Source organism: Microchirus variegatus, assembly GCF_963457635.1.
Source record: "Microchirus variegatus genome assembly, chromosome: 8".
Classification (NCBI taxonomy): Eukaryota; Metazoa; Chordata; class Actinopteri; order Pleuronectiformes; family Soleidae; genus Microchirus; species Microchirus variegatus.
In genome coordinates this window covers 17869035-17896215 of record NC_139809.1, presented here as the reverse complement: position 1 = coordinate 17896215, position 27181 = coordinate 17869035, and the positions used below count along the sequence as shown (strand labels likewise).

At 41.7% G+C, this 27181-nt stretch overlaps 2 protein-coding genes across 2 annotated transcripts; both read left to right on the top strand.

The window, feature by feature from the left end:
- Positions 1-8311: 8311 nt before the first annotated feature.
- Positions 8312-10215, top strand: fgf3 (fibroblast growth factor 3; the record flags this gene model as incomplete). The annotated part of the gene is made up of 3 exons (XM_083893119.1): positions 8312-8555; positions 9204-9307; positions 9853-10215. The coding sequence occupies 3 exons, from the start codon at positions 8312-8314 to the stop codon at positions 10213-10215; spliced, it is 711 nt and encodes a 236-aa protein (XP_083749245.1).
- Positions 10216-16890: 6675 nt separating this feature from the next.
- Positions 16891-24814, top strand: fgf4 (fibroblast growth factor 4; the record flags this gene model as incomplete). Its single annotated transcript, XM_083894244.1, has 3 exons — positions 16891-17176; positions 18657-18760; positions 24635-24814. 3 exons carry the CDS (start codon positions 16891-16893, stop codon positions 24812-24814), a joined length of 570 nt encoding a protein of 189 aa, XP_083750370.1.
- Between the last annotated feature and the right edge of the window lie 2367 nt (positions 24815-27181).

The following is a 27181-nucleotide window of genomic DNA, read 5'->3' as shown; positions in this document are numbered from 1 at the left end:
ATCATGTGAACCTGACAACACAAACAACATTCACTCAACCATCTTGCACTGAAAAAAAAACACAAATCATTGGTCCATTCTTACTTCTCCCAACAATACAACCCAATGTCAGCCCATTCTCCCCCGATATAAACTCCACCTTTGACCTCCACATCAACAAACTCATTAAAACCTGTTACAATCTGTTAAGACACGTGGCCAAAATGAAACTGGTGCTCTCCCACAGGCACCTGGAACTGTCAGTTCACGTCTTCATCTTCTCCCTACTACATTAGTGCAATCTGCCAGATAAACAGCCCTCTCCTGTTTTCAAACCCTAACAAAATGCAGCAGCAAGGTTAGTTACACTACACTAGCTCTGACTTAGGAGGTCCTCCATGGTTTAGTTCCACCCAAAACTCCTCCAATCCCATACCATTCCCTGCTTCAATCTTAAAAACAAAGGGAAGAGTGCCATTAGTGTGGAAGAGGCTCCCTCCAACTCTCAGCAATTCTAAAAACAGTTCAAATTTATATAAATATAAACAACAATATGTTATGAGTGCTCCTTTGGTGCGCTTCAGTGAGGGATCCAAAAAATCTAAGACAACTTGAGAAAGGGTGATGTTAAAAAGCCTTTAAAGTGGACCTAGACCGGAAGTTCCTATTTAACGCTGTTTTTTAGTGTGTATCTGCGTCATTACCTTGTTTAAGAAGCCCTGAAGGTTCTAAACAAACAGTTCAGCCACTGCTGAGAACGCTGTGTTTTATTGTAATCTCGGGCTCAGCGAGATCTCTGAAAAAACCCAGTCCGGTTACGTAAACACCAGTTCTCCGGAACAGCAGATCCTCCTGCTCGGGGCACTAGTCCGGGCACATCCGATTGCGTACATTGAACCGCAGAAGAAGAATAACGTGAAGAAGCTATTTTTAAACATTGTTAAAACAATGTTTTGATAATGAGTAGCAGCGCATCCACCGTTCCAGAGGGGGGAGCTGCGCTTCTGAGAGCGGGTGTACTTCCGGGTATTGGCCAATCACAAGACTCTGTCTTCGGGGTGAGAGAGTTGAGTCTCAAATCTCCCAACTGGGAAACACCGTCAGAAAAGAGGATTTCTATCGGCTCGTTTACAGCAACTAGGAGGTTTTTGACCAAAAAAACAAGTGAATGTATGTAAGTAGACCTCCATAACTAACATATATGTGCAACAGGACCACTCTATGTGACCTTTAATATTTCATGGCTATTGAATCAACAGTAAAAACATCTTAACATTCTTTATACATGTGGTTATGTGAACAGTCACGTGAACAGGTGACATGCACAACAGGAAAAACAGACTCACAAAATCACAAATCGAGAAATGAATATGCCTAGACATCAGAACATCAACAATCAATACAATTATTTAAAAAGAAAATGCATTTTAAATGTAATCCTTTTTTATGCATTCAGATAAAAATCAACCTCCTCATTCATAACAATTACATTTCCATGTAATTGTATAATTTGAATAGTAACCTCTGTACATTTGTATCCTATATTGAATTTGTAATTGTGCTCCTATAGGTTATAGGTTGTAAATAGACTTGACAAAATGATTTATTGAATGATCATTAATATGAATTTAGAAATAATCCCTCAACATCTTTATCAGTGATGGGATTTGTAGAAAGTGATGGACAGCATTTTTACAGTTACTGTGTTAATTGATTTACATAAAGCATTTGATCATCACTCATTACTTCTAAAGAAATGCGAACATTATGGCTTAAGAGGTGTCGCTCAACATTGGTTACGAAGTCATTCGAATAAAAGACTTCAAAGTCAAAATGAATGATATTAAATCATGTTTGAGAAGAGTAACCTGTGGGGTGCCTCAAGGTTCAGTAGTGGGACAGTAGAAGATATTTATTCTTTATTTGATGTGATATGTGCTCTGTATCAGATTACATTTATGAGTTTCATGACATCACCAGGACCAACTTTGACATCAAGTTGAAATTAAAGGATGTTGAAAGTGGAAGAGTTTATGAAACAAAGTCATTATAGACCACAAACTTTTTGGAAACTACACATAGAACACATTAAACACAAATGATCAAAATATTTTGCTATTCTTTACAAAACAAAGGATTTATTGAATAAAAGCTGTCTTAGGATAGAGAATTGTTCACTTGTAATGCCTTATACTGTATGTCATACTGTGCCAAAATGCAGGGAACAACTTATAAAACAAAGTTATATCCTATAATTGAACTTTAGAAATGAACAACTGTATTTGTTAATTGAACATTATATTTTAACACCGGAGATCATAATTTGTGTGGTAAATAAAACTCTTCCTGTTTGCATTCAAATATTCTTTAAACCAATAATTCTCCTAGAATTTAGGAGGATTGTTTATCTGTTTGAAGCAATCAAAGTGAGAACAAATATTCATTAAATAAATAATATAAATAAATACAGACGTGTAAAAAGTTTGAAATGTAAAATAATTACAGCGTACAATGTCAATTAAAAGTCTAGTATTAGAATTGTAAGTTAATTGTTTTATGTATTTTCACTACATTTCTGATTGTCTTAGTTTTTCCTTGTGTTGGATTGGGGATTCAGGATAAAATAACCCATGCACTTCAGATTTAAGGTTCTTACGCGAATTTAACTGAAATAAAGATGTTCATTCATTCATTTATTATATCAGATCTTTTAGATTTATATCAGCCAGTCAGTCAGTAGACCTCACCTCGCTCTTGTCATTTATCTCCCCCACCTCTCTTCTGTCTCCCATTTGTTTCCTTTCACCCCAACCGGTTGAGGTAGATGATGCACATCATTGAGTCTGGTTCTGTAAGAGATTTCTTCTTCGGTTAACAGGGGGGAGATTTTGTTTTCTCTCCACTGCCCCCTAGTGTTTGTTCATTGTGTTGGGTTTCTCTCCTCCTCCATGATGTTGTCTATGTAAAGAACCTTGAGATAATGTATGTTGTATTATACAACTTCCTGATGGAGGCAGCAATTGCCCAACAACCCAAACTGCATCTGAGCTTATGGAGCCGGGAATGCTGTTGGTTCAGTGTCTTGCACAAGGACATATCAACATGCAGACTGGAGTACATTGGAATTGAACCACCAACCTTCTGGTTAGGAGACCACTAACTGTTCCTCCTGCAGGACTTATCAGTTACACATCAACAGAAAAAAGTGGACCATTCATCCACACCTGCATTACAGCTCATCTTACTCACAGCACTATTTACAATTATACATGCTTTCCTTTGTATGGCTGCCAGTGAGCTGAGTAACATATTATATATATAACTAATATGTGTGTATATTACAATTTCACAGTACAAACCCGATCAGTCAGCAGTTCATTCTTTTTTCTTCAGGTTCGAATGCACCAGCGGTTTGTTACTTTGATGATATCACAGGTAAACTTCATGTTGATCGCATGATTTGAATCCTGTGAAATGTGTGTTTGTCGTCACAGCAGTGAAATTATTTTAACGCGTGATTCAACTGCTGCATGTTCACATACAAGTTGTCAAAGAAGTATTATGGGGAAAGGTGAGTATTCATTCACAACTGTGACACCTGCTCTGACAGGAAGTTACAGAGTTACTACAGAGTTACTGATGGATTTCTTTTTACACTCCAACATAACATTAAGACAGAGCATATACAGGTCTTTCGTGGAGTGATTGCTACTCCAGCACCAGCTAAACTGCAAGTCTGTACTTGAAATATGAAATAAGTGTTATCTGTTCATGCTCACGGCAGAGAGCTGCTATGTTATATGCTATAACAACCTGCACTTTAATCACTTGTCTACTGAAGCTTGAAAATGGATTGTAGCTCATTCTCTGCAAAGAAACAGATGCTATAAACCAATAAGGATATAACTAATGACTGAGAACGATGTCTGCAGTAGACTAGCTTTGAACTAAACCAGCGACTAAGGAGTGAACCGTGCTGTACAGAAATGGGAGAGTGGGAGAAAAGGGGAGGCAGAATAAAATAGTTGCCAATTTGTTTGCTGTGCGGTGGAACTGTACGAGAACTTTTTTTTTTCTGAAGCGTCTGACAAGCAGGTGAGATCAAAGTCATGGGGACAAAAGAGGCTCAGCAGCGATTTGTCAGGAGACGAGAGGCAGCGGCTGGGTTCAGCCCTCTGATCACCGCCTCACCAAAGAAATCTGCCCATGAGAAAAAGTACAGCAGAAAGGGTTCAAAGGTCATTTGATTTGCTCTGGATTACTGGTACCTCCCTTTTCCTCCACTAAAGGGGAGGTGGGGAGGGAGGCAAGAAAAGGACCTGGCTAATAACCTTTGTATTATTGCAGAAAAGAAACCCTTTTGTACCGAGAGGGGTTCGGGGGCTTGTGGTGGGGGAGAATTTTTGGGGAGGTCAATTAAAAAAGCAGCTCTGAAATTCTTGCCTTTATTTATGGCTGCAGGGGAGAAAGGGGCAAAGTTAAAATGTATGTTTTGGGCTTTTGTGTCAGAGCACTTCATGCAGTTGGGTCCGGATTCATTTGTCAAGTGGATAATGGCAAATGGAGTGGTTACAAATATTCCAGTTGGTTAAATAAGTAAATAGACTTGGCCCAAGCTTTTCTCATTGTCTTGTTGCTTCTAAATACAGGTGTGAAAACTCCCAGAATGCATTGAGATCTGATCACTCCAGCCACATAGCGAGGCAGTAAGGAATGCTAGTGTGCAGTGTAATGTGAACTCGAGCGGCTCCCTGGCAACATTGAAGGACCAATTAGTCAACTTTGTATTGTACAGATAACCAGACAAAGGTCGGTTTACCTCAGCCAAAACTACCAGGTCAAGGTTCTGAAGAGTGTGTGCCCGAGCCAAGGAATCAAACCGCTGCAAACGTCCTCGACTTTACCGTTTACCCGCATTCACAAGTGTCGCTCACGTCCGTCATGGTGTCGTTTGCTGGCATTTTCAGCTCTGAAGACCTGACCTCTACGACCTGAGCTGGACCAATGGACTGTTGAGTGTGTAGAATGCTATGATGAAGGATGTGATCAGAAAAGTGAAAGTCGGTCCTCAGCTGGGCACTGACACTGGCTTCTTCTTCTTCTTCTTCTTCTATGGGGTTAAAGGGCAGCCGATTTAATGCAAAGAGGTATTTATGGTACATTATTTAAAAAAAGAGGTGAGTATTTTATTCCAACCAAACTGGAAACTGGAACTGAAACATGTTAATCCTAATTTAAAAAAAAAAAAAAAAAGAAACTAAGAAACTTTAGAAATTAAATTAAAGGTCACATAGAGTGGTCCTGTTGCACATATATGTTAGTTATGGAGGTCTACTTACATACATTAACTTGATTTTATGGTCAAAAACCTCCGAGTTGCTGTAAACGAGCCGATAGAAATCCTCTTTTCTGACCAGCCGCGAGATTTGAGACTCAACTCTCACACCCAGAAGACAGAGTCTTGTGATTGGCCAGTACCCGGAAGTGACATATTCAGCACATCTGCTCTCAGAAGCACAGCTCCCCCCTCTGGAACGGTGGATGCACTGCTACTCCTAGCTTCTTCACAACTCCCCACCGCAGTCCCTTTTATGACTTTGACCCAGAGTCAGAAGACACTGTCGCTCGTGAAACACCTCCACAACGGACGTTCTTCTTCTTCTGCGGTTCAATCTACGCAACCTGATGTGCCCGGATTAGTGCCCGGAGCAGGACGATCTGCTGTTCCGGAGAACCATTGTTTACGTAACCGGACCAGGTTTTTTCAGAGATCTCGCTTTATTGTAAGCCCGAGATTACAATAAAACACATCGTTCTCAGCAGTGGCTGAACTGTTTGTTTAGAACCTTCAGGGCTTTTTAAACAAGGTAATGACGCAGATACACACTAAAAAACAGCGTTAATTGGAACTTCCAGTCTAGGTCCACTTTAAATATCTCGAACTTAATAGAAGCCCGTACACAATGAGATATGATATGATAAAAGGAAATGAGTTAGTTTTCAGACATACATTAAAGTAGCACAGACAAAGACCTGTGCTTTCACCTCACATTTAGTGAGCTAAACTAGCTCATGTTAATCCTAGATCATACCAGGTGTTTGATTCTTAATAATTGCTCTCGTGGATCACAACACTCATTTTAAAATCTGTTCTCTGTGTATCCAAACTTCAAAGGCATTTCTGTGATCCCACAGATATCCTACGTAGCCCCGGAAATACAAAATATAACCTACAAACCCAGTGTCTACACTGAGCCCACTCCAGAAGTCGGAGGGAAGAACAAGGGAGCAGAGCAAAGCGACAGCCTGTGAAATGTAGGATTTAATCGTTGGTCCCAGCCCAGCAAAAAGTAGACATCTGTGAGACCTTTGAAGATGCAGCCCACTGCTGCACAGATACACTTTGGACTTTTCCGCTCAGGTTTGTGTAGGGAGTGATATGAAGCTGAATGATGGAGTTTAGGAAGGATACAAAAGTGAGGCTGCATATGCACACGAGACCTGAGACTGAGGAATGAACAGTTTGAATTTTGTTCAGTGTCATGAAATTTTAACCACAAAATTAAAACATCAACACAGTTCTTGTCCTAGTGTGTGTGTGTATGTGTGTGTGCATGTGCACGTGCCTCACAAATTGAGATCGTTTCCCCCGGCTTATTGCTGGGATGCTATGTGGGCGGCGTGGAAGGGAGCGTAATTAAAATAGTTTCTGAGAGAAACAGCACACCACATCTGAGGTTCCACCCTCTTCCAGCATTTAACCACATTAAGGGCGTCTCACTTAGAAATGGCCACCAGAACAACCTCAGATACACACGGCCTGGCTGATGTTTTGTGTGTAGTCTGACTTACGAGGGGTCTCTGAGGCACCACGTGCACACATTTGTAATTAAAAGTGCTGCCTTTTTCTGATCATGGAGGTAAATAAAGTGACAGAGGCAGCTTGCTGGGTGATGTATGGGAGGGGAAGACAAATTAACCATTGACTCTCTGGGGGATTCTCAGCAGAGGCCTTCATAGCAGCAGTGGAACAGCGCCAAAGGGCAGAGAGATTTGTAGATGATGGTGCTAATTACCAGAATGCAAACCATAATGCGACCAAGATGGAAGCAATTTAGGCAGTAGTCATTTAGCCTGCTGCTCTTCCGCCCACCGGCTGCTGCCTCACCAGAGTTGGGGCATTAGGATGGGAAAAGTCTGGGACAATCCACTGCTCCGGTGAAGGATGAAGAGCAACACACACAGAAGAGAAGCTCTGTGGTGTGAGGAGCACATGGCCAACGCTCTGTGACTGAACGTTCATTTATCTTCTTCTTCTTCTTCCTTTTTTTTTTTTTTTGAACTATAACAGGAATGACCCGCAGTGTCGCAGGCAGCGCGCACAGGTCAGCAGGAGGAAGGAGTTCGTAAATATTTGAGAACAAAGATGGCAGTGAACTTTTAATTGCTGAGAGAGGAAGCTGCCTTTGATTCCCAAGACTAACCTGCAGTCGGCGGCTGCTCGTCAGTGACTCGGAGGACAAATAACACCAAACTATCTCCAAGTCTGTCAGGAGATCTGCCACACTGAGGTGAATGTGGGCCTGTTTTTACTTTATCACACCTAGAAATTCAAATGCAAGCGGACAAAAATACTAGGGCTGCGATTGTTTAATGATTTTGAATCGATTACTAAACGACTGACAGACTCCTTTGATCAGTGATTCTTAATAATCATCACTTTTCTGACATTTTAGGATAAATAATCGTCGCTGTGGTCCTAAAAAGACCAATAAAGGGAGAAACCCCAGAAATACATCAACAGTGACATAATACACCTTCATGTTGAGGTCTATGAATCATTTATGAGAACATCTGGCGGCAGTGTGCTTCCTCCTCACCTCACCTGTGACTCAGCCTCTCAGAGTTTGCTCTAATTGCTCTTTTCGGACATTTCACAGGACAGAGCTGTTCTCCACTCAGCTACTGTGTAATTTTATCCACGCACAGTCTCTCGCTTCACACAGGGCTAATACCTTTGCCTCCCCCTTCCCTTTGTATCAATTGGTCGGAGTTCAGCCTATTGTTGCCACAAGCGTCTTTTATATGTGCGCTCATTCTGCGCTCAGGCGCTCAGTCACATCCACGAGAGGAACCTCCACCACCTCCACCTCTCTAACAGCAGCAGCAGCAGCAGCAGCAGCGGTGCTGTCAGCGCTTCCTCTCGGGCTCCTCTGCGCGCAGTGCTGGAGTTTTCCAGCGTTGGGGCCCCCGACACTTTAATGGGACCCCGGGATCCGGCTAGGATTTCTCCGCTTTTTCGCCACAGTCGTTGCTCCTCGACCATGCCACAATGCTGATGATCGCTCTGCTGGTGTTGCTGAGCCTGTTGGATCCCGTTAGTACCCGGAGTCGCTGCGCCCGTGGCCAGGCGTGCGACCCCCGGCACCGCAGGGACGCCGGGGGCCGCGGAGGAGTGTATGAGCACCTCGGAGGAGCGCCGAGGCGCAGGAAACTCTACTGCGCCACCAAATACCATTTACAGATCCATCCCAGTGGGAAAATAGATGGATCACTGGAGGAAAACAACCCACTGAGTGAGTGTTCTTGGTTTTAAACATAAGGAAAAAGATCATTTCCTCCGCGGAAATCGTTATGTAATAATTATTTATGTAATTAAATATTATGATAATGCTGTTTTAGCTGAAATCGAGTTAAATACAAACAAAAAGTTTCATTTTAGGGGCATTTTTTTTTTATTATAAATGTGAATTTAAAGGTAACTTTGTGTGTTACTGATCTTTATGAGGATATTTGTGTGTGTGTGTGTGTGTGTGTGTGAGAGAGAGAGACGCAGGTTAATCTCCATCAGAAGTATCAGGCCAGACTCAGTCTTAACAAAAGCGCTGTCCTAACGGATGTGTTTATCTAATCACAGACCATTAGAGTCTTTCAGGCCATTCACTAATCAAGCGCTGATTAAAAGAGCCAATACACTCGCAGAATGGGCCGCAAAGAGGCGACAAACACCGGCGGAAATGAGTTCATTAACTTGGCTAAACGTCTCTTTCTTCTGTGTGTGGATTGGTTTGTTGTTTTAGACAATAGCGCTTTTATTTATTGTATCCAGTCGGAATCATTAGTGAAGTGATCTTTGATCTCTCCTCAGTCAATAGGATGCTGAACATCCTCTGCAGCTGTCTGCCATGTCCCCGTGTCTTCATGTTCTCTCTTCTGTGTCACAGGCATCATGGAGATCACAGCTGTGGATGTGGGTGTTGTGGCCATTAAGGGGCTTTTCTCTGACAGATATCTGGCCATGAACGATAAAGGACGGCTGTTTGCCTCGGTGAGTCCACCTTTCATCAAAGCAAAACACACACACATCACTACATTTGCCCCATGTTATATTATATATGTTATAAGAAGAAGCACCAACAATAAGTTTGTGTCTAACTCACCAACATGCAGTCCTAGTGAATTGTGAAAAAAAGAGTCTGCATCCACTCATTCCAAGACTTAGTGATTTATAATGATTTTATATTTTTTATTCTTGTTTTTGTCTTTGAAATACAAAATGTCTTGAATTATATCTGTGATGAAAAGCAGAAACAACACAAAGCTCTTTGAGTTTTTTTTTACATTAGTAAACTCATTAACATTAAGCTATTCTTGTATATACTTGCATCAAATAATGGCTGAGTTTCTATATTTTCATTAAAATAATAATAATAATAATCAGCCCCCATGCTTATTAACAGCAGGACAAATGAGCATAGGAATCTCCTGTCTGTCAGTGTGTGGTTGATTTGTTCACACACGGCGGAAACGCTATGAATCAAAACCACATTTCAGGCTGCAGGGTAAATGTGGCTCCTTCCTCTCTTCTCCCAGGAAGTGTTCACCAAAGAGTGCGAGTTTGTGGAGCGGATCCACGAGTTGGGCTACAACACCTATGCGTCCCGCCACCACTCCACCGAGCAGCCACTGCTACCAGGAGGCAGCGGCGGCAACAGGCGCAGAGCCAGTGCCAAACGGCAGTGGTTTGTTTCTATTAATGGCAAAGGCCGGCCGCGGCGAGGCTTTAAGACCAGAAGCACGGACAAAGCCTCACTTTTCCTGCCTCGGGTGCTGGGCAACAAGGACCATGAGATGGTGAGGCGACTGAGAGACAGTCAGAGTGTGCACCACCACACGCCTCACCGCAGCAGTGAGCGACGGAGGCGTCGGCATCGTGCCAGGAAAGGCCGGGGCTGACCGTGCCTTTGTACCAGAGGTCAGAATTCTGGCCTGGGTAATCACTGTAGCTGGATTTCAGTGAAGGACATGGAAGGACAGTATATGGACAGTATGGACAACATGGACAGTATGGATGCTGCCTTCTGGATTAGCAAAGGTTTATGCACAAAAAAAGAAGAAAAAGAAAAGATCTACGGCCGCCTCAAGTGTTGGGACATAATACTACTCACACACACACACACACACACACACACACACACACACACACACACACACACACACACACACACACACACACACACACGTCAGCTAATATAATCGTCTATTTACTGATGTCTTGCTATTGTCTTGTACACAGATGTGTTGATATAGCTGAACACCTGAGTCTTGTAGTTTTACCGTAGACGTCTCTTGTTGTAAATACAGTCCACACGTTCACTCACTCTAGGTTTTCGATGAAGAGAATATGCTATTTTGCTCCAGTGAAGTGCTGAAAACAAAAATCTTGGCTATTATAAACTCAGCAAAGCACTTTTTTTTTGTCCGAGTCATATTAAAGGGATCGTTCCAGGTTTTTGAAGTGTGGCGGTGACCGCTGTGCTCGTCCCCTACACGGAGAACCAGCCTGGTTCAATAAAAAAAAGAAAAAGAAAGGAGGCAAAAGACTCACCTAATAAAATATACTCCTCTATATGTCTTAACATATCTGTAGAATATGTTTGCATCTTTAACAACACTCACTCACTCTCCCGTATCAAAGTCCACAGAGAAAATCAGCATTTTTACTCCACAGCTACAGGAGTTGTTATGACGATGCTGTTCAAATAACTTCAGGGGTTTGGATTTGCTTTGTTGACACAAACTTAAATAGCCCAGTGAAATAAAGCAGCAAACACGTTCTTAAGATATCATAAGACTTCATTAAGTGGCTATAATGTGTTTCTCTCTGTGCCTCAGGTTGGTAGAACCACACTTCAACAAAGCTGAATCAGTGTGAGAGGGGATCTGCTGATGTGATTGTCTACTGTCTGTAAATTGAAAGAAGTACTTTGTATATTTTACTAATGATATATTTATTTGGTGCCTTGTGTGTTGTAAGTTATTGATAAGACTATTTCTGCATTTTTCCAGTGTTTCACTCACCACCTGGTTCCATCATAAATGCATACTGACACAAGCAAACAGCTCCGCCCAGTTTTCTTCCAGCCGATCTTCTTCATTACTCATTGTGTTTTCGGTGGAATAAGAACAGATCGATTCAGCTGTGTAGAACACAGTATAATCCTGAGACTGATGATACAACATGTACAGATATGAAATTAAAACTCTGCATTCAAAGTTAGCTGAAGCTCTGCCTGAAACAAACAATGGCACATTAAGTTTAGACACATCACGAGTAAAACAGCTTCTCCATGTTTGCTTAATCATACACAGATGTTTTATAAAAAAAAAAGAAAAGAAAAAAAAACATCTGCTTCACATGATAAGCCCAGATTTACATTGAAGTTCACCACGAAAACAAACTGCTGTAATGTATGCAATGCTGCCAGGCCAGGGGAAGTGGACAAAGCTACGGATTATTTGCAGCTTTTAGTTCTCTAACAGGAGAAGCTGTTCTCCACACTAGGAATATTCCCAGTGAGGATTAACAGAGAATATCCACCCTGGTAGACGGGTGTGGGTTTTACACCGAGTTACCTTGTTTTATTACAACTTGTGCATTTAGAGCTGACACACACGCGCGCACACACACACACACGCGTGCATGACATTATCCCTCTGTCTTTGCTCAGTTGTCCACCTGTCGTTCTAATGCAGCTGAGCACAAAATAAAAAGACGAGCGTCCATTTAAAATTTATCAGAAGCTGCATGTGTTCGGACTCTTAGATGTTCAGCTTTTGCCTCGCCTCACTCCCGTCTATAGGTAGCAGCATAAAGCCTTGTCATTCTATACCTGCGGGCTGGGGAGGCTTCCTGACCTGGACAATAGCTCCTCCCAAGGGGGGCCTGGGAAGCGATGCCGCCTGAGACTTTTGGGCTTTTTTTGAAATGCCGACCAAAAGCAGCAAAGTCAATAAACAAGGCAGGCCCTGCTGAAAGCAGAAACTGTGTCATACAAAGTGTAACACCTTGTTATGAATGCCAAACTCTAATATTACTCCACAGGAATGCAGCATCTATCTATCTATCTTTCTATCTATCTATCTATCTATCTATCTATCTATCTATCTATCTATCTATCTATCTATCTATCTATCTATCTATCTATCTATCTATCTATCTATCTATCTATATTTTATTTATATAGCACCAAATCCTACATTATTATTATAAACCTAACAAGTCACACAATGAGCAAACTCTAGGCATCAGTGGACAGAACAAAAAAAACTCCTTTTTAACAGAAGAAGAAATCTCTGACAGAACCAGACTCAAAGATGTGCAGCCACCTGCCTCGCCCGGTTGGGGTGAAAGGCGAGGTGGGGCAAGAGGGAGATGAGGTAGAGACAGAAAAAAGAGATCAGGAGTGGATAAACAACAAATGTATCAAGTTCTACGTTTATACAGGACAGTTCTGAAGGAAAGACACAAACAGAACAAGGTTACTGACATATAATGAAGTCATATTCATACCCTGAGTGTGAGACAGTGCAGTCTAGGTCTATAGCAGCATAACTAGGAGATGATCCAGGTTTCCCTGAGCCAGCTCTAACTATAAGCTTTGTCAAAAAGGAAGGTTTTAAGTTTAATAAAGTTACATTTAAATACAGAGAGTGTCCCTCTCCACAGGAGAGGAGCCTGGTAACTGAAGGCTCTGCCTCCCATTCTGCTCTTACAGACTCTGGGAACCACAAGTAAGCCTGCATTTTAGGACCGAAGTGATCTGATGAGGTAAAACTAGACCATTAAGTGCTTTGCACGTGAGGAGTAAGATTCTATCAGCAAGGTCTGTCGATGTGATTTATTAAATTGTAGTGGTATTTTTTTTTTTTTTTTACCATGCTGTGGAAGCAGGTATCTGTAGTGCAGCAATGTTTACTTGTAAACATTGACCCCTAGAGGCAGAGCGCTGCCTCCCTGCAGCAGTGTTTGGTGGCATGTGTTGACTGGATGGAGCAGGTCATTGCCCCCTGCAGGCTGATCCCAGCAACAGACAGGAGAGCCATGCAGTCACTGTGTCATTGTCTTTTTACTCATCATTTTTTTTACTCATTTATTGCAAACAACCCTTAAACTGAAATAAGCTGTCATAATAAGCTGTATCCAAATTGTCATGACCTCCTGATGGCAAAGGCAAACAAGTTTTCTTTCTTTGAACCCGGTTGGATCGTTGAGCTGCAACAGCAAGTCCTCTCGCAGCGTGCCATCACTGCTGAGGTTGGACGCAGTAAGAGAGTCATTTTAAACTTCTTAGAAGATCCTGAGGGTTATGGAACAAAAAAGTCAAGTGGTAGATCCAATTGGCTGTCCGTCAAGACACGGGACGATCCTCGGCCCAAATTAAGCTTGTCACCGGCGCCAACTTCAGTCCCATAACCATTAGACCAGGGGTTCTCAAAGTTTTGATACCTGAGGGCCAATTTAGGAACCCAACGTTGGACTGAGGGCCGCCAAAGGAAAAAAAAAACAGAAAGAAATCTCATTTGTAATGATTTTAATTACCAGATTGCAGTTCTACAGTTTACACTTATTGGTCTGTATCCAGTAATGTCCAATAAACATTTTTACAAGCTTAGTAGCTCCTGGATTAAAACTATCAACTGTAATTCAAAGTGCCGCCATTGGCCCCCGGGCCGCACTTTGAGAACCAATGCATTAGACGGTGTCTGCGAGAAAAGGGTTTTAAGAACAAAAAAACATATTCAAAGGCCTCTTCAACTTATTACTGCGTCCTTTTTTGAACATTTTATTTATTTTTTATTTTATTTTTTAGATGTGGACTTAAACTTTTGATCAGGATATTTCAGTTTAATGGTTGTTTGCAATAAATTGCTTACTCAAATTTGTTTTTGTCTCACTCCCATTTCTTCTTTTTCGCATTGTGAAGCACTACTTAGAACCGATCCAACAGTTAAAATGTAAATTCCTGCAATTTTTCAACTGGTCTTAAAATGTTGATCAGGAGTGTATATACTGTATATACTGTATATATATATATAGAGAGAGAGAGAGCTATCAGTGGTCATGCTCTTTGATTAAAAGTATATTCAAAAGTACTTTGTCTTCATCCTTTTGTGAATGAATGAGTGTCTCCAGGTTTCAAAATGAATAAATGAGCCGGCAAATGTTCTTGTTGAATGTTGAGACATTTTAAGCTCTGATCTGCAGCTGTCACCAAGTGAAATGTAAAACCTCTCTCCCTCAGCGTAATTCATCGTGTACATGCAACTTAAAACCACAATGACTTCAGTTCAACACAAACAAAAAGTGACATGGTGCATAACTTACAACAGAATGACAGAGGAACGTCTTAATACAAACGATGATCACAGAGATTACAGAACCATGGACAGTGCCGGTGTAGGACCTGCTGGTCTGCATGTCTTCATTTCCATGTACACTATGACGAATCCAGCCCAGGAAGTCCCACTGTGAGGTCCACTGCATTCTGAGACCTCTGGAATGCAGTGGACGTCCTACGTCTGACGTCATGACTGAGTCCACTGCATTTTAGCTGCCACACAACTTCACGAGCTCGATTCTCTGCGGTTAACCCGAACACTATTGCTAGGTTTGCTAGCTAGCATGCTGATGTAGTCTAACTGTAATACGCATGGTCCAGGCATCAGTATAGACAGTAGAGTGTCACAGTGCTCAGGCTCAGAGAAGATAGAATCATAACTTTAATTACAATCTTCCTGTTTCTAGGAATACATGACCTCCAAGTGCAACTGGAATGCTCCTTCAATCCTCGAGGTCCAGGAGTTGGCAGAAGACTCCCTGTGGTGCACAGATTCATCAGGTTTCCTGGAGTGCTGTGACCCTTCAGTCATACAGCACAGCAGTGGTGCAGTTTTCTGTCTTATTTCTGGAATGTGACATACACGGTTCAGTATTCTGAAGGTCCATAACTTCAGTGTCCAGTGGTCCATGGAATCAGTTGTTGGTCCAGTGGCATTCTGGAGTCAATCCGTGTCTGACCACTGGTCAACCAATGATCCTGAAGGTCTTGTCATCCATTGACGTGATCCTGGAGGCCCGGTGGTTAGTGACTCTTCATTCGGTTCCTGGTGATGCTCAAGGTGATTTTCTCCTGCAGGTCTGGGCCCTGATTGGGTTGCTGTTATATTTCAACCGCGTGTGGAGCTCTGTGGTCCTGGACCAGGGGCCTCAGCACCACAGGAATGCCTCCGTGATCTGGAGACATTCATGGAGCCATTTTGCAATTGCACAAAGAAACAATGTTTCCCGTACATTGAGGAGCAGCGGAATGTGAACGTGAGAAAGTGTTTCACGCATGGATCAGTGTGGAGCAGGGCCGAGCCACCTCAGAGATCAAAGCTCTGCGTCGCTGTGTCTCTGTGACAGAGAAGAACACAAAGATACACAATAGAACTCTCACAAGACAAGGTAAATGTTAGTGCTCAGATTTAGAGCACACAGAATGGCAGTGGTGAGCTGTTTAGTTCACTTTATTTCAGTGGACATGAAAAGTGACGCTCCAGTGCCTCTGAAAGAGTGTCAAGGATGAGACATCAAAGACGAGCTGCCACTCATACAACAACAACAAAGTCTTTGATGCTGATATTTGACTTTAGTTGAGCACTGTTACTTTTGATTATTACTCTTACCTTTCATTACTTTTCTGATGTTGTGATTTTATTACTTATATGTATGTACTCTTGTTTTTGGGAAAGATTAATGACATTATTTAGATCTTAGTGCATCATAAAATTAACTTGGTCTTATTATTATTATAATAATAATATAAACCTGCACCAGATTCATAAGGACAGGAAAAACAACAAACAACCCTGACCCATGCACATCATTTAGATGTATTTGTTCATAATGTTTTACTCATAATAAAGATGACACTAATTTGTTTTGGTTATTGTTCTTTTCTGTCATTGGCTGTTTTTATGTTTTATAAAAAATAAACTTTACACTCTATTCTATTCTATTCTATTCTGTGTATCATAGATGAACTCAACTATGAGCCATTGTTTTCTTCTAATCTATGATTTGAAAAAGCTTGATCCACAGCAGGACAAGTGCTTCAGTGGGAGGTCAGGAAAAAAATCCTGTTGTAAACTCACTCTCTATTTAGTCTTACCATTGTTTTCTATAAGGACTTGATTTTCACTGTTTTTTCCTGTTATTGTTCGTTTATAGAACTGTCTCCTGTCTCCACATCACATCCTCCCATACATCAATGATCATATCGTGGAGCTGATAATGAGCAGAAGCTGCTATCTGGTTCTGTCGTGCGTGTGAAAACGCACTTGCGTGTATTTAGTGTGAGCTGTGATGTAATGTGTGTGTGTAATGTGTGTGTGTGCAGGTATAAATATAGAGGCATGGCTGCCCGTGGCGCGTGCAGATCAATGTTGCTCCGCCGCTGAACTCAAGTCATTTCCACACACGCTCGTGTGCGCCCGCTGCTGCTGCTGCTACTGCTGCTCCTGCACACACACACACACACACACACACACTAAGGCCCGGCGGCTGCTCACACAGTCACACCCGGGATGGGCTCTCTGTCGGCCCTGCGGACTCTTGTCATCCTGGGCCTGGTGACTGGACTCGCGGGGGGCGCTCCGGGCCTCAACCGGACGGCGGAGCGCTGGGAGGCCATGTACTCCCGCTCCCTGGCGCGGATCCCCGGGGAGAAGCGGGAGGATATCAGCCGGGACAGCGACTACCTGCTGGGGATTAAAAGGTTACGGCGCCTCTACTGCAATGTGGGGATCGGCTTTCATATCCAGGTGTTACCGGACGGTAGAATAACGGGCGTCCATAGCGAGAATCGTTACAGTAAGTTTTTGTTTCACTTATTGAGTCAGTGATTATTTCCCCAAATGTTCATCAAAGTTTTCACTCTTTCACTTTCACTCATATCATGATCGATTATGTGTTTTTTTTTTTTTTATTATTATTATTATTATTATTATAATGAGACATTAAAAACTTCCCCAAACCAAAGATCACTGCGGAGAAAAGAAAGCACAATATTTTAAACAATTCAAAACCAGTTCATTGATGATTTAAATATTATTTAGTAAATTATTCATAATCAATAATGGCATTTTTAAGTAAATCAATGATTTCAATGCACTTTGAAGAAATAAGAAGTCTTTAAGAGTTGAAATTACTGAAACGTCAGGAATTAAACTGGACATCATTTCCGCGTAAAACTGTCACAAGAGAAAGATGCTGATGCAAATCGATCTACGCACACACACGCACGCGCGCGCACGCACGCACGCACACACACACACACACACACACAGCATGCTGGTGCTTGTGTGTAACCAGAGCTCGCTGTGATCCAGGCCAGCAGCGCCTAAAGTTAGGACGCAGCGCGTGGACAGATGAAGCCGCACTCTGCGGCTCAGACTTTGTCCTCCAGCACTCAGATTTGCAGACATGAAGAATAACAAACATCCACACGTAATCGCATGTAATCCCTGAACTGTGTGCTGCTCTCAAAGTGACACAACACGGAGCTGAGGAACTTTCAGCCTTGTTGTCTTTCTTGCTATTTTCAGACAAGGCATAAAAACCCAGGAAGATACATTACAGAAAATCTGTGTGAGGAATTCAAGCCACTGTCAAGTATTTTCACACAAAGAGAAGCCTTCACATTCAACAACAATAACGAGCAGTGCTGTAATTATCAATATGTTTGTGCGTGTGGAAATGTTCGTAAGTTTAACCACATTCTTCCCACGTTATTTCTTTATAGTGATCATTTTTAATAAAATATACATATTATAATAAAAAAAAAATTTCAGTATTTACAGTTGATTAAATATATATATATATATATTTTTTTAATCAAAATCATCTTTAAAATGTTAACCTTTTTTGGCCATGGCACAGACCTAATAATAATAATAATGATAATATATGTGCATATATACACACACATATATAACAAAAACACATTTTTGGCATCCACAAGTTGTTCTTATTATATTATATTGTGTTATATATGTGTGTACATATATATATATAAATGTATATAATGGATGGATGGGTGGATATATACATATATATAGGATATATAGAGAGATCCTATAATTGGGAATTCATATGGTAGTTTTAACATGCCATTCATTTATTGGTCAATCATTTCAGCTTTACGTGTGTAATGTAGTGTGAGCAGCATCACCTGTGTGATATAAACAAAACCTGTCATCACTATGTTTAAATAATGAATAATGAGCTTTAGATTCTTCAATATTAATGACAGTGACCTGTGTGTGTGTGTGTGTGTGTGCTGTCCCTGAAGGTCTACTGCAGATCTCTCCAGTGGAGCGAGGAGTGGTGACTCTGTGGGGGGTGCGCAGTGGACTCTTTGTGGCCATGAACCGACGAGGAAAACTCTACGGCTCTGTGAGTGTACGAGCACTGACCTTTCAACCTGACCACAAGTCAAATTTTAAGCCCAGATCTTTAGCAGTTCCTCAGAAAGTAGGTTTTGCCTCATCAGGACCAGGTTTTAGTCTCCATGAGGACAACTGGTCCACGGTTGAATAGGTTTAAAGAAATACAAGAACCCACAGACACACACACACACACACACACACACACACCTCTTCATGATCCACCATGACAACATGACAATCACAAAGTTACTTTTTTATTTTATGAATTACTGACACAGCACAGACAGCCTATGTCAGTAACTCATGTGTCTCCATGACAACAGCAAGCTCTCACATGGTTTCCAGCTGGGACACAAGAAATAAGAGACGTTATTCACTTCACTAAAGGCTGATCTGATAAGGTGTTCAATATCTGAAGAATAAGTTCTGTGATAACAATAATAATAATAATAATAATAATAACTGTAAAATAGAAGTTTGTATCACTTTGTAAACAGTGATCTTTGAAAATAAGTGATTTTTTACGATTTCGACCTTCAAAGCAAAGGTGGAATCAAGGATTTAACCATGGCCCCAGTGTGACGTCCTGCAGGCGTACACGTTAGCTCCTCCCACTAACCTGAATCTGCTGCCAACTAATAGTAACCCACGGCAACTGCTGTTTTGGGGGCGACATAAACTCGAACCCCCTCCTGTTTCTCAGAAATCACCGGTGTAGAAATACTTTGTTCCCCGTGAGTTTGCGCTGTTGTGTAAAGTGTGTTATAAGCACAGGATGTCTCCACATGCGTCATAAGGACGTAGATGTAACTATGGCAACAACTCTTCTGTCCTCATTTGGAGCAAAAACTCAAAATTCACCTGGTGCTAAACTGATAACCAGAGCTATAGATGTGTTTGTAGCACTCGTGTACTGCAACCACGCTACCAAATGCTAAGCAGGACAAAGCTAACTTGAACTATGATCATGTTATCAGAGGTCAGAGGTCAGATTTAGTGACCTTACCAACATATTGCTGGACCTTCAGAGTAACACAGAGCTTCAAGACCCTCAATGACTTCACTTTTATTCTCCTTTTATTGTTAAATTCATATTGTTAATAAATTATTTAAATTTGACATTTAAGCTCCCATAGAACGGAAGTACCAATTAACGCTGTTTTTTTAGTGTGTATCTGCATCATTACCTCGTTTATGAAGCCCTGAAGGTTCTAAACTAACAGTTCAGCCACTGCTGAGAACGCTGTGTTTTATTGTAATCTCCGGCTCAGCAAGATCTCTGAAAAAACCCGGTCCGGTTACGTAAACACCAGTTCTCCTGAACAGCAGATCCTCCTGCTCCGGGCACTAGTCCGGGCACATCCGGTTGCGTACATTGTACCACAGAAGAAGAAGAACGTCCGTTGTGGAGGTGTTTCACGAGCGACAGTGTCTTCTGACTCTGGGTCTGACTCAAAGGCGTAAAAAAGGGACATGAGTAGCAGTGCCTCCACCTTTCCAGAAGGGGAGCTGTGCTTCTAAGAGCTGGTGTGCTGATTACATCACTTCCAGGTATTGGCCAATCACAAGACAGTTGGGAATGCTCTAGGGTGGCTGGCCAATTACTACACAGTCTGTCTTCTGGGGGTGAGATTTCAGTCTGAAACAGCGCGGCTGACGAGAGCTTCAGTGAGGAGAGATTTCTATCGGCAACTAGGAGGTGTTTGACCATAAAAACAAGTTAATGTATGTAAACAGACCTCCATAACTAACACATATGTGTGATTGGACCACTCTATGTGAGCTTGAAGGCATGATGGACATTATATCTCTCATGACACCTGTAAACATCTAGACTAAATGAGACAAGTCTAAAAGTGGCAGAGCCATCTGCGCTAAAAGAGAGAAAACAAAGATTGTCAATTGAATCAAATTGGGGATTTAGAGAATCGTGACACTCTACACCACCTCCTGATTCTGTATTTGAAATTGTTCATTCAGATTGACCTCAGTGACACAAACAGCAGCTCCAGTGTAAACACTGACCGACAAACAGAGCAGGATTACACAGCATACAACATATGTTTGAGATACATTCGACTCAAAAATGTAGATTGTAACTTAAAAATATGAACAAATGTCACATTCATATTATTTCAAATGTATTTCAGCTCCATAAAAACGCTCTGTGTGTTTCTCAGTTTAGCCGTGTTTAGATCTGGTGTCAGACGTGGAAGTGACTGACAGACAGAAGTAACACAGACATTGTGCTCCTAAAGTCAGATGATGGCAAACACAAGAAGTTCTCTCCAAGACTTTTAGAAGTGAATTCTACTGCTCAAAAAACACTTGATGTGGTGAATGCTTCTTGTCTCCTCTCAACCCTGCTTTGCTGCTGTTTACACACAAATGCTCCCTCACTCAGGCCTGATAGTATTGCTTGACAGAGCTTGTTTTCAGATGAAGGACAAAAACAATGAACAGCAACAACAACCCCAGTTTAAAGCACTGCAGCTTTAAACTGGTGTAGATTAAAGACTGGCAAGTGTAATGAAGTGAGATGCATTATAGATGTATCTTATGTTTCTGCTCCTAAATGTTTATTTCTTGTCAAAATGAAGGGTAACATTGTCAACTCCTACTGTCACCAGGGGTGGACTGGGACAAAAATTTGGCCCTGGACTTTTTGGTCCAGACCGGCCCACTACAATCCGCGCGCAGATATTGTGCCAATTCGCTCCGTTGATGTGCATACAAACACACAAGCTCTTAATTACACCACCATACTAAACACTATCCCTTTATATTCTTTATTTTTGTAAATTATAGGTAGAAAGGATCAAAAACTGTGAAAATAGCAGATCTACATGCTCAAAACACATCACATTGCAAAATGTGAGTTGTAAGCTTGTTGATCTGTGTGGCATCCTTTGATAAAAAATATGAAATATGGCTTAAGTGGTTAACAAAGGCAACTAATTAATTAATCAGGATAGTATATGAATATGGTTAGTGTTTTCCATCTAGATGTAGTTGTAACACACCACACCATCCAGAGTTTGCTATTTATTATGTCAAATAAAGTTCATAGACAGATAAGCAACCGTTCTGAACCATTTATTTTAATGAAAGTTTATCCTCACCATTATGGGTGCATGCATGGGTGGGACTTCTGGGCCTCTGTAGCCTCTCATAGGACCATCGGGTCAGGTATTTTGTAGACAGACAAGCCACTGGGTCAATCATCAGCTCTGTGCTGTGTCTGCAGCTGAGCACTGAGGGCCACCGAGCCGATACATGTCTCTCTCGCCGGGGCCGAGAGAGTTACAGTAGTTACCAAGGCAAGGCGGGGCATGGCAAAAAATAGTTGAATAAAAAATTTCAAACTTTATCTGGGTTTATCTTACCTCATATAAGGAGCCCATCCCAGCTGACATAAGGCATTTTGAACCTAGAGAAGAAAAAGAAAACACACACACACACCAGAAGTGCATGCAAACTCCACACAGAAATGCCCTCAGTTGAACCAGGATTCAAACTTCTTGTTGTGGGGCAACAGCATTAGCCATTGCAGTGGCTAAAACTTTCTTTTCTTTCTTTTTCAGCTTTCTTTTTTAACGCCTACACCTAATTTGACACGATTTAGTCAGTCGTCAATGTTTAGCATGGCTTTGTTGTGGTTCTTCTGCTGGACTCTTTACATGACAAATGCAGACTGTAGTCAGATACTAATCTCATGCGTGTGCTCAATGTAGACTCCAGAGCAGCGGTTTCAACAGGGCCACACTGATTGACATTAAAAATCATGAAACTAATCTCTGTATGTGCAACCTGCTCTAAATGCTGTAAAACATATGACTTTAGCTGAGACATTTAACCTCACCTTTGCTGTGACTTTTTCAAAATAAAGGTCTGGCGATGTTACGCCAGTTACACACCAGCACATAATCACAGGAAAAAGAGAAGTGCATGGCACAAATGGGTTACATTATTTGTCTGAATTATATGTTAAGACATAACATAAATATGGTGAGAGCTGTAAAACATGCTCATGAGCAAATAACACTGCTGCATTAACGTATGCCCGCATTTTCCAGGATTAATATCAGCTGATACTAACATCCTTGAAATTCAACAATTCAAGAATAAAAAGCACCGTATGTGTGTCACAGTGTGCCATTGAGCCATGTTTAAAGCGGACCTAGAATGGAAGTTCCAATCAACACTGTTCAAAAAAACAAACAGTTCAGCCACTGCTGAGAACGCTGTGTTTTATTGTAATCTCGGGCTCAGCGAGATCTTTGAAAAAACCTGGTCCGGTTACATAGACAGCGGTTCTCTGGAACAGCAGATCCTCCTGCCTCGGGCACTAGTCCGGGCACATCTGGTTGCGTACATTGAACCGCAGAAGAAGAATAACGTCCGTTGTGGAGGTGTTTCACGAGCGACAGTGGGCCAATTCCAATTCCTATCTTAATCCTAAATCTTAATCCTCAAACTCAACCCTTAATCTTAACTGGCCCTTATTTTGTCACTTTGAAATGGGACATCCCTTAAATGCAGATACGTCTTCAGACAGTAGGGGGCAGAATAACGTGAAAGCTGCGTCCAGTCTGTCAACTCCAAAAAATAAGAAAAACACATTTACGTCAGGATTATTTATTACGATCCGTTTGTCAGTCAAGTTATTAGGTTGTCAGTTAGTTATAAGATGATACTCATACAAATACCACAACCACGGACATATTCAGCTGACAGTTACCACACACCACGGCTTATTGAAAAGTAAACCATAGCAAACGATCGCTTGTCCGCACCGGCCGGCTATTGACAAAAGATCGTAAAATAAAAATAAATCTTACGCAACAATGACGTCAGTAATCCATAATATGGGCCTAAACTAAGATAATACAATGGTTTTCATCATTTTTATATCTCTATTAACAAAGAAAATACTTCATTTGTAGCGCACTCGCTTCGCTGCTTTCGACGCCATCTTTGTTATATCAAAACACGCAAAGCATTCTGGGTAGCCCTTGCTCCCAAGGGTGGTCTCGGAAAATCTCAATATTGAGGGCGATACAGCCCTTAAACTTGCCCCTCAACTTAATTTTTCTGATAATCGGGACAGCACTTGCACTAGAGGGAGCTCACATTTCTGAGATTGAGGGTTAAGCAAGGAATTGGAATTCAACCAGTGTCTTCTGACTCTGGGTCTGACTCCGGGTCAAAGTCATAAAAGGGATTGCTGCGGGGAGTCATGAAGAAGCTATTTTTAAACATTGTTAAAACAATGTTTTGATAATGAGTAGCAGTGCATCCACCGTTCCATAGGGGGGAGCTGCGCTTCTGAGAGCAGGTGTGCTGATTATGTCACTTCCGTATATTGGCCCATCACAAGACAGTTGGGAAGGCTCTACGCTGGCTGGCCAGTCACAACACAGTCTGTCTTCTGGGGGTGAGATTTATGTCTGAAATATCGCGGCTAGGAAACAGCGTCAGAAAAGACAGATTTCTATCGGCTCGTTTACAGCAACTAGGAGGTTTTTGACCATAAAAACAAGTTAATGTATGTAAGTAGACCTCCATAACTAACATATATGTGCAACAGGACCACTCTATGTGAGCTTTAAGGCAAAAACTCTTCTATAAGGAGGAGGAGGCTCTGTTATAGCTGTTAGTGTGAGAAAAGAACAGAGAGCATGGTGTCCTAAGTCCTGCTTCACTCATATCATTCATCATATAACAGTCAGAAAAAAAGCCATTGTTTGATTGGAATCACTATGAACAAAGCAGTCTTGAAATTCCCCCCAAAAAATGACCCAGAATCTTTGTTTTGAATCTGCCATCAAACAATCAGCATTTGTAAAGTTGCCCTCTCTCTGCCTCTTTCCTCCCGCAGTTACACTACAACAACGAGTGCAAGTTCAGAGAGAAGCTCCTCGCCAACAACTACAACGCTTACGAGTCGGTGGTCTACCCAGGGATGTTCATTGGACTGAGTAAGAATGGCAAAACAAAAAGAGGAAACAGAGTGTCTCCAGCCATGACAGTGACACATTTCTTACCAAGAATCTTGTGACCTCAGTAATAGACTTCACCTCAGTATGGAGGAAGGAGAAGGGAGGGAACTCCAAAACATGATGCACTTTTACTCCAAGCTTGATGCAAGTGTATCATATTTAATATTTTGTGTATATATATATATACACACGTACATATATACGTATATATATATATATATACGTATATATATTCTTTCTTTTTTATGTTTAACATAAGTTTTGTACTTTTTAGGATGGGTTGTCTTTTCACTAAGGATGAATGAGCAGGGGATCACACTTATTTCTTTTCATTTTCCTAATTTATCAGACATTTGCTGCTACTGAATGAAATCCTGTGATTGAAGTTTGAAGGTTTTCTTTGCACTGGCATGTGTGTATATGCAGCAGTGACTGGGAGACATGAATTATTGTTATTATTATTATTATTATTATTATTTTATTTTTATATATATTTTTTTCTTTTTTTCTACCTGTTTGAGTCTCAGCCAAAAAACAGATAACAGATGATGCGTGAGTGTGTCTGCTGTCAGCAGCGGTTGCCAGCTCTTTTGTGTGGCACTGGAGCCTAATTGAAACAGGATCATCTTACTGTTGGTGGCATGTGTGCGTGTGTGCGCGCGCGTGTGTGTGTGCGTGTGTGTGTGTGTGTGTGTGTAGTGGGGGTGGGGTTGAAGAAACCCCACAACCCCTCACTGGTCCGTTTATAGCTCTGCCAAGGGGGGTGAACTCTGAACTTTTCTGCCTTTAGTCTCAGTCACATCTCTGAGACTCAGAGAGAGAGAGAGAGGCATCCCTCAGTGACACTATAGAAGTAGGGAATCTGGATGTTTAAAGGCAAGGTCAAAGTGTTGAAATGCATCAGAGAAACCATAGCCTTGACTGCAGAATAGGACTATTCTTCATGTCAGGTTATTTTGGATTGTCCAGTAGCTCCTGGAATGGAAGAAATGAGTCTGCCTGCCTGAAGTAGGACAGCAACATAACTCAGGGAGTGTGCATGCAGATAGGACAGTCATTCCCATATAGTCATCTTTGTCTTTTTTGACACAGTCTTATATGTTACATCACATAAATAATCAGGAAACACATTTGACAAGGTGGTTAGCTTAGCATAACCATAACAACAAAAATGATAACTCTTAAAGTTATAGTCGGGCAGGATTTCTTTTGGCATTTTTGATGAATAATAGCATATTAACAGCATAATGTAAATCTGGGAGAAAGTTACATTTCTGCTCCTTCTCTGAGCTCCTGTTTATGTCATTTGCTAATTCTGTCCTATGATAGGAGAGTTGGACAGGGCAGGTCAGAGAGCGCGGGCACTTTGCATGGCTCCTCCGACACTGCAACAACATCCTGCACTGCAAAGAAACGTTAAAAAAGAGAGAGAGAATGTAAAAGGGAGTTAGACAATAAAAGCAATTAAGTATGAGCAGTTTTGTGTTAAAATCAGTAAGACAAATATAACACAATAGTCAAATAAGAAGCACAACAAAACCTTATAACAACAATACAATTACCTGTTTTCCACTGTGCACACATACAGGACTGTCCACTGTAAATAACTTGTCTTATACAAATCATACATCACTAGTTTTTGACACAACACATTTATGGTCTGATCCAGAAAGCTACATTAGTGTTGTGTCGGTCAGGAGTGATTCGTTGGAAAGTACGAATCATTTGAGTGAACGATCTGACTGGGATCACTTCATGAACTGATTCGTTCCTTTCTTAGTTCAGTTGAGCTCAGCAGCGATCGTGGCGGCCGGGAGTGGAACTGCCGCGTTCCGTGAATCACTGGTGAAGTCGTTCGCCGACGCCTTCACTCACTCGCGAATCTTCGGCAAAAGACGCCAGCCACCGTGCGCCGAGCGGGGGAGGGAGTGACTAGTAAGAAGAACTGTGTCTGCCGTGCTGCTGTGATTCGTTCGCGCTGTCAGTCGCTGACTCAGTCGTGATTCGCGAACGAACTGACACACAGAGAGCTGGTGAACTGTGACTGAGGATGTGAATCTCACGAACGAACTGAGAGCCGGTGAACTGTGGCTGTGGACGTGAATCTCGTTCGCGCTGTCACTCACTCAATGACCCGCGGCGTGAACGTACTGCACTCAGGGAGGACGTGAGTCACGTAGCAGGGCACTGGGCTCCTGCTAAGCACTGAACGATTCGGTCAACAAATCTTTTGAACAAATCATTTTAATGAACTGATTCAAGTGATTCAGTACACTCAAATGAACTGCCGATCCCATCACTAAGCTACATCCCTTACCTACTCACCTGGTCACTTATAACCAACATCAGTCGCTGCTCTCTGATTTACAGCTGTGCTTCTTCTGCTCTCAAAACGATTAGCTTTTTAGGACCCACTGGCTCCAAAC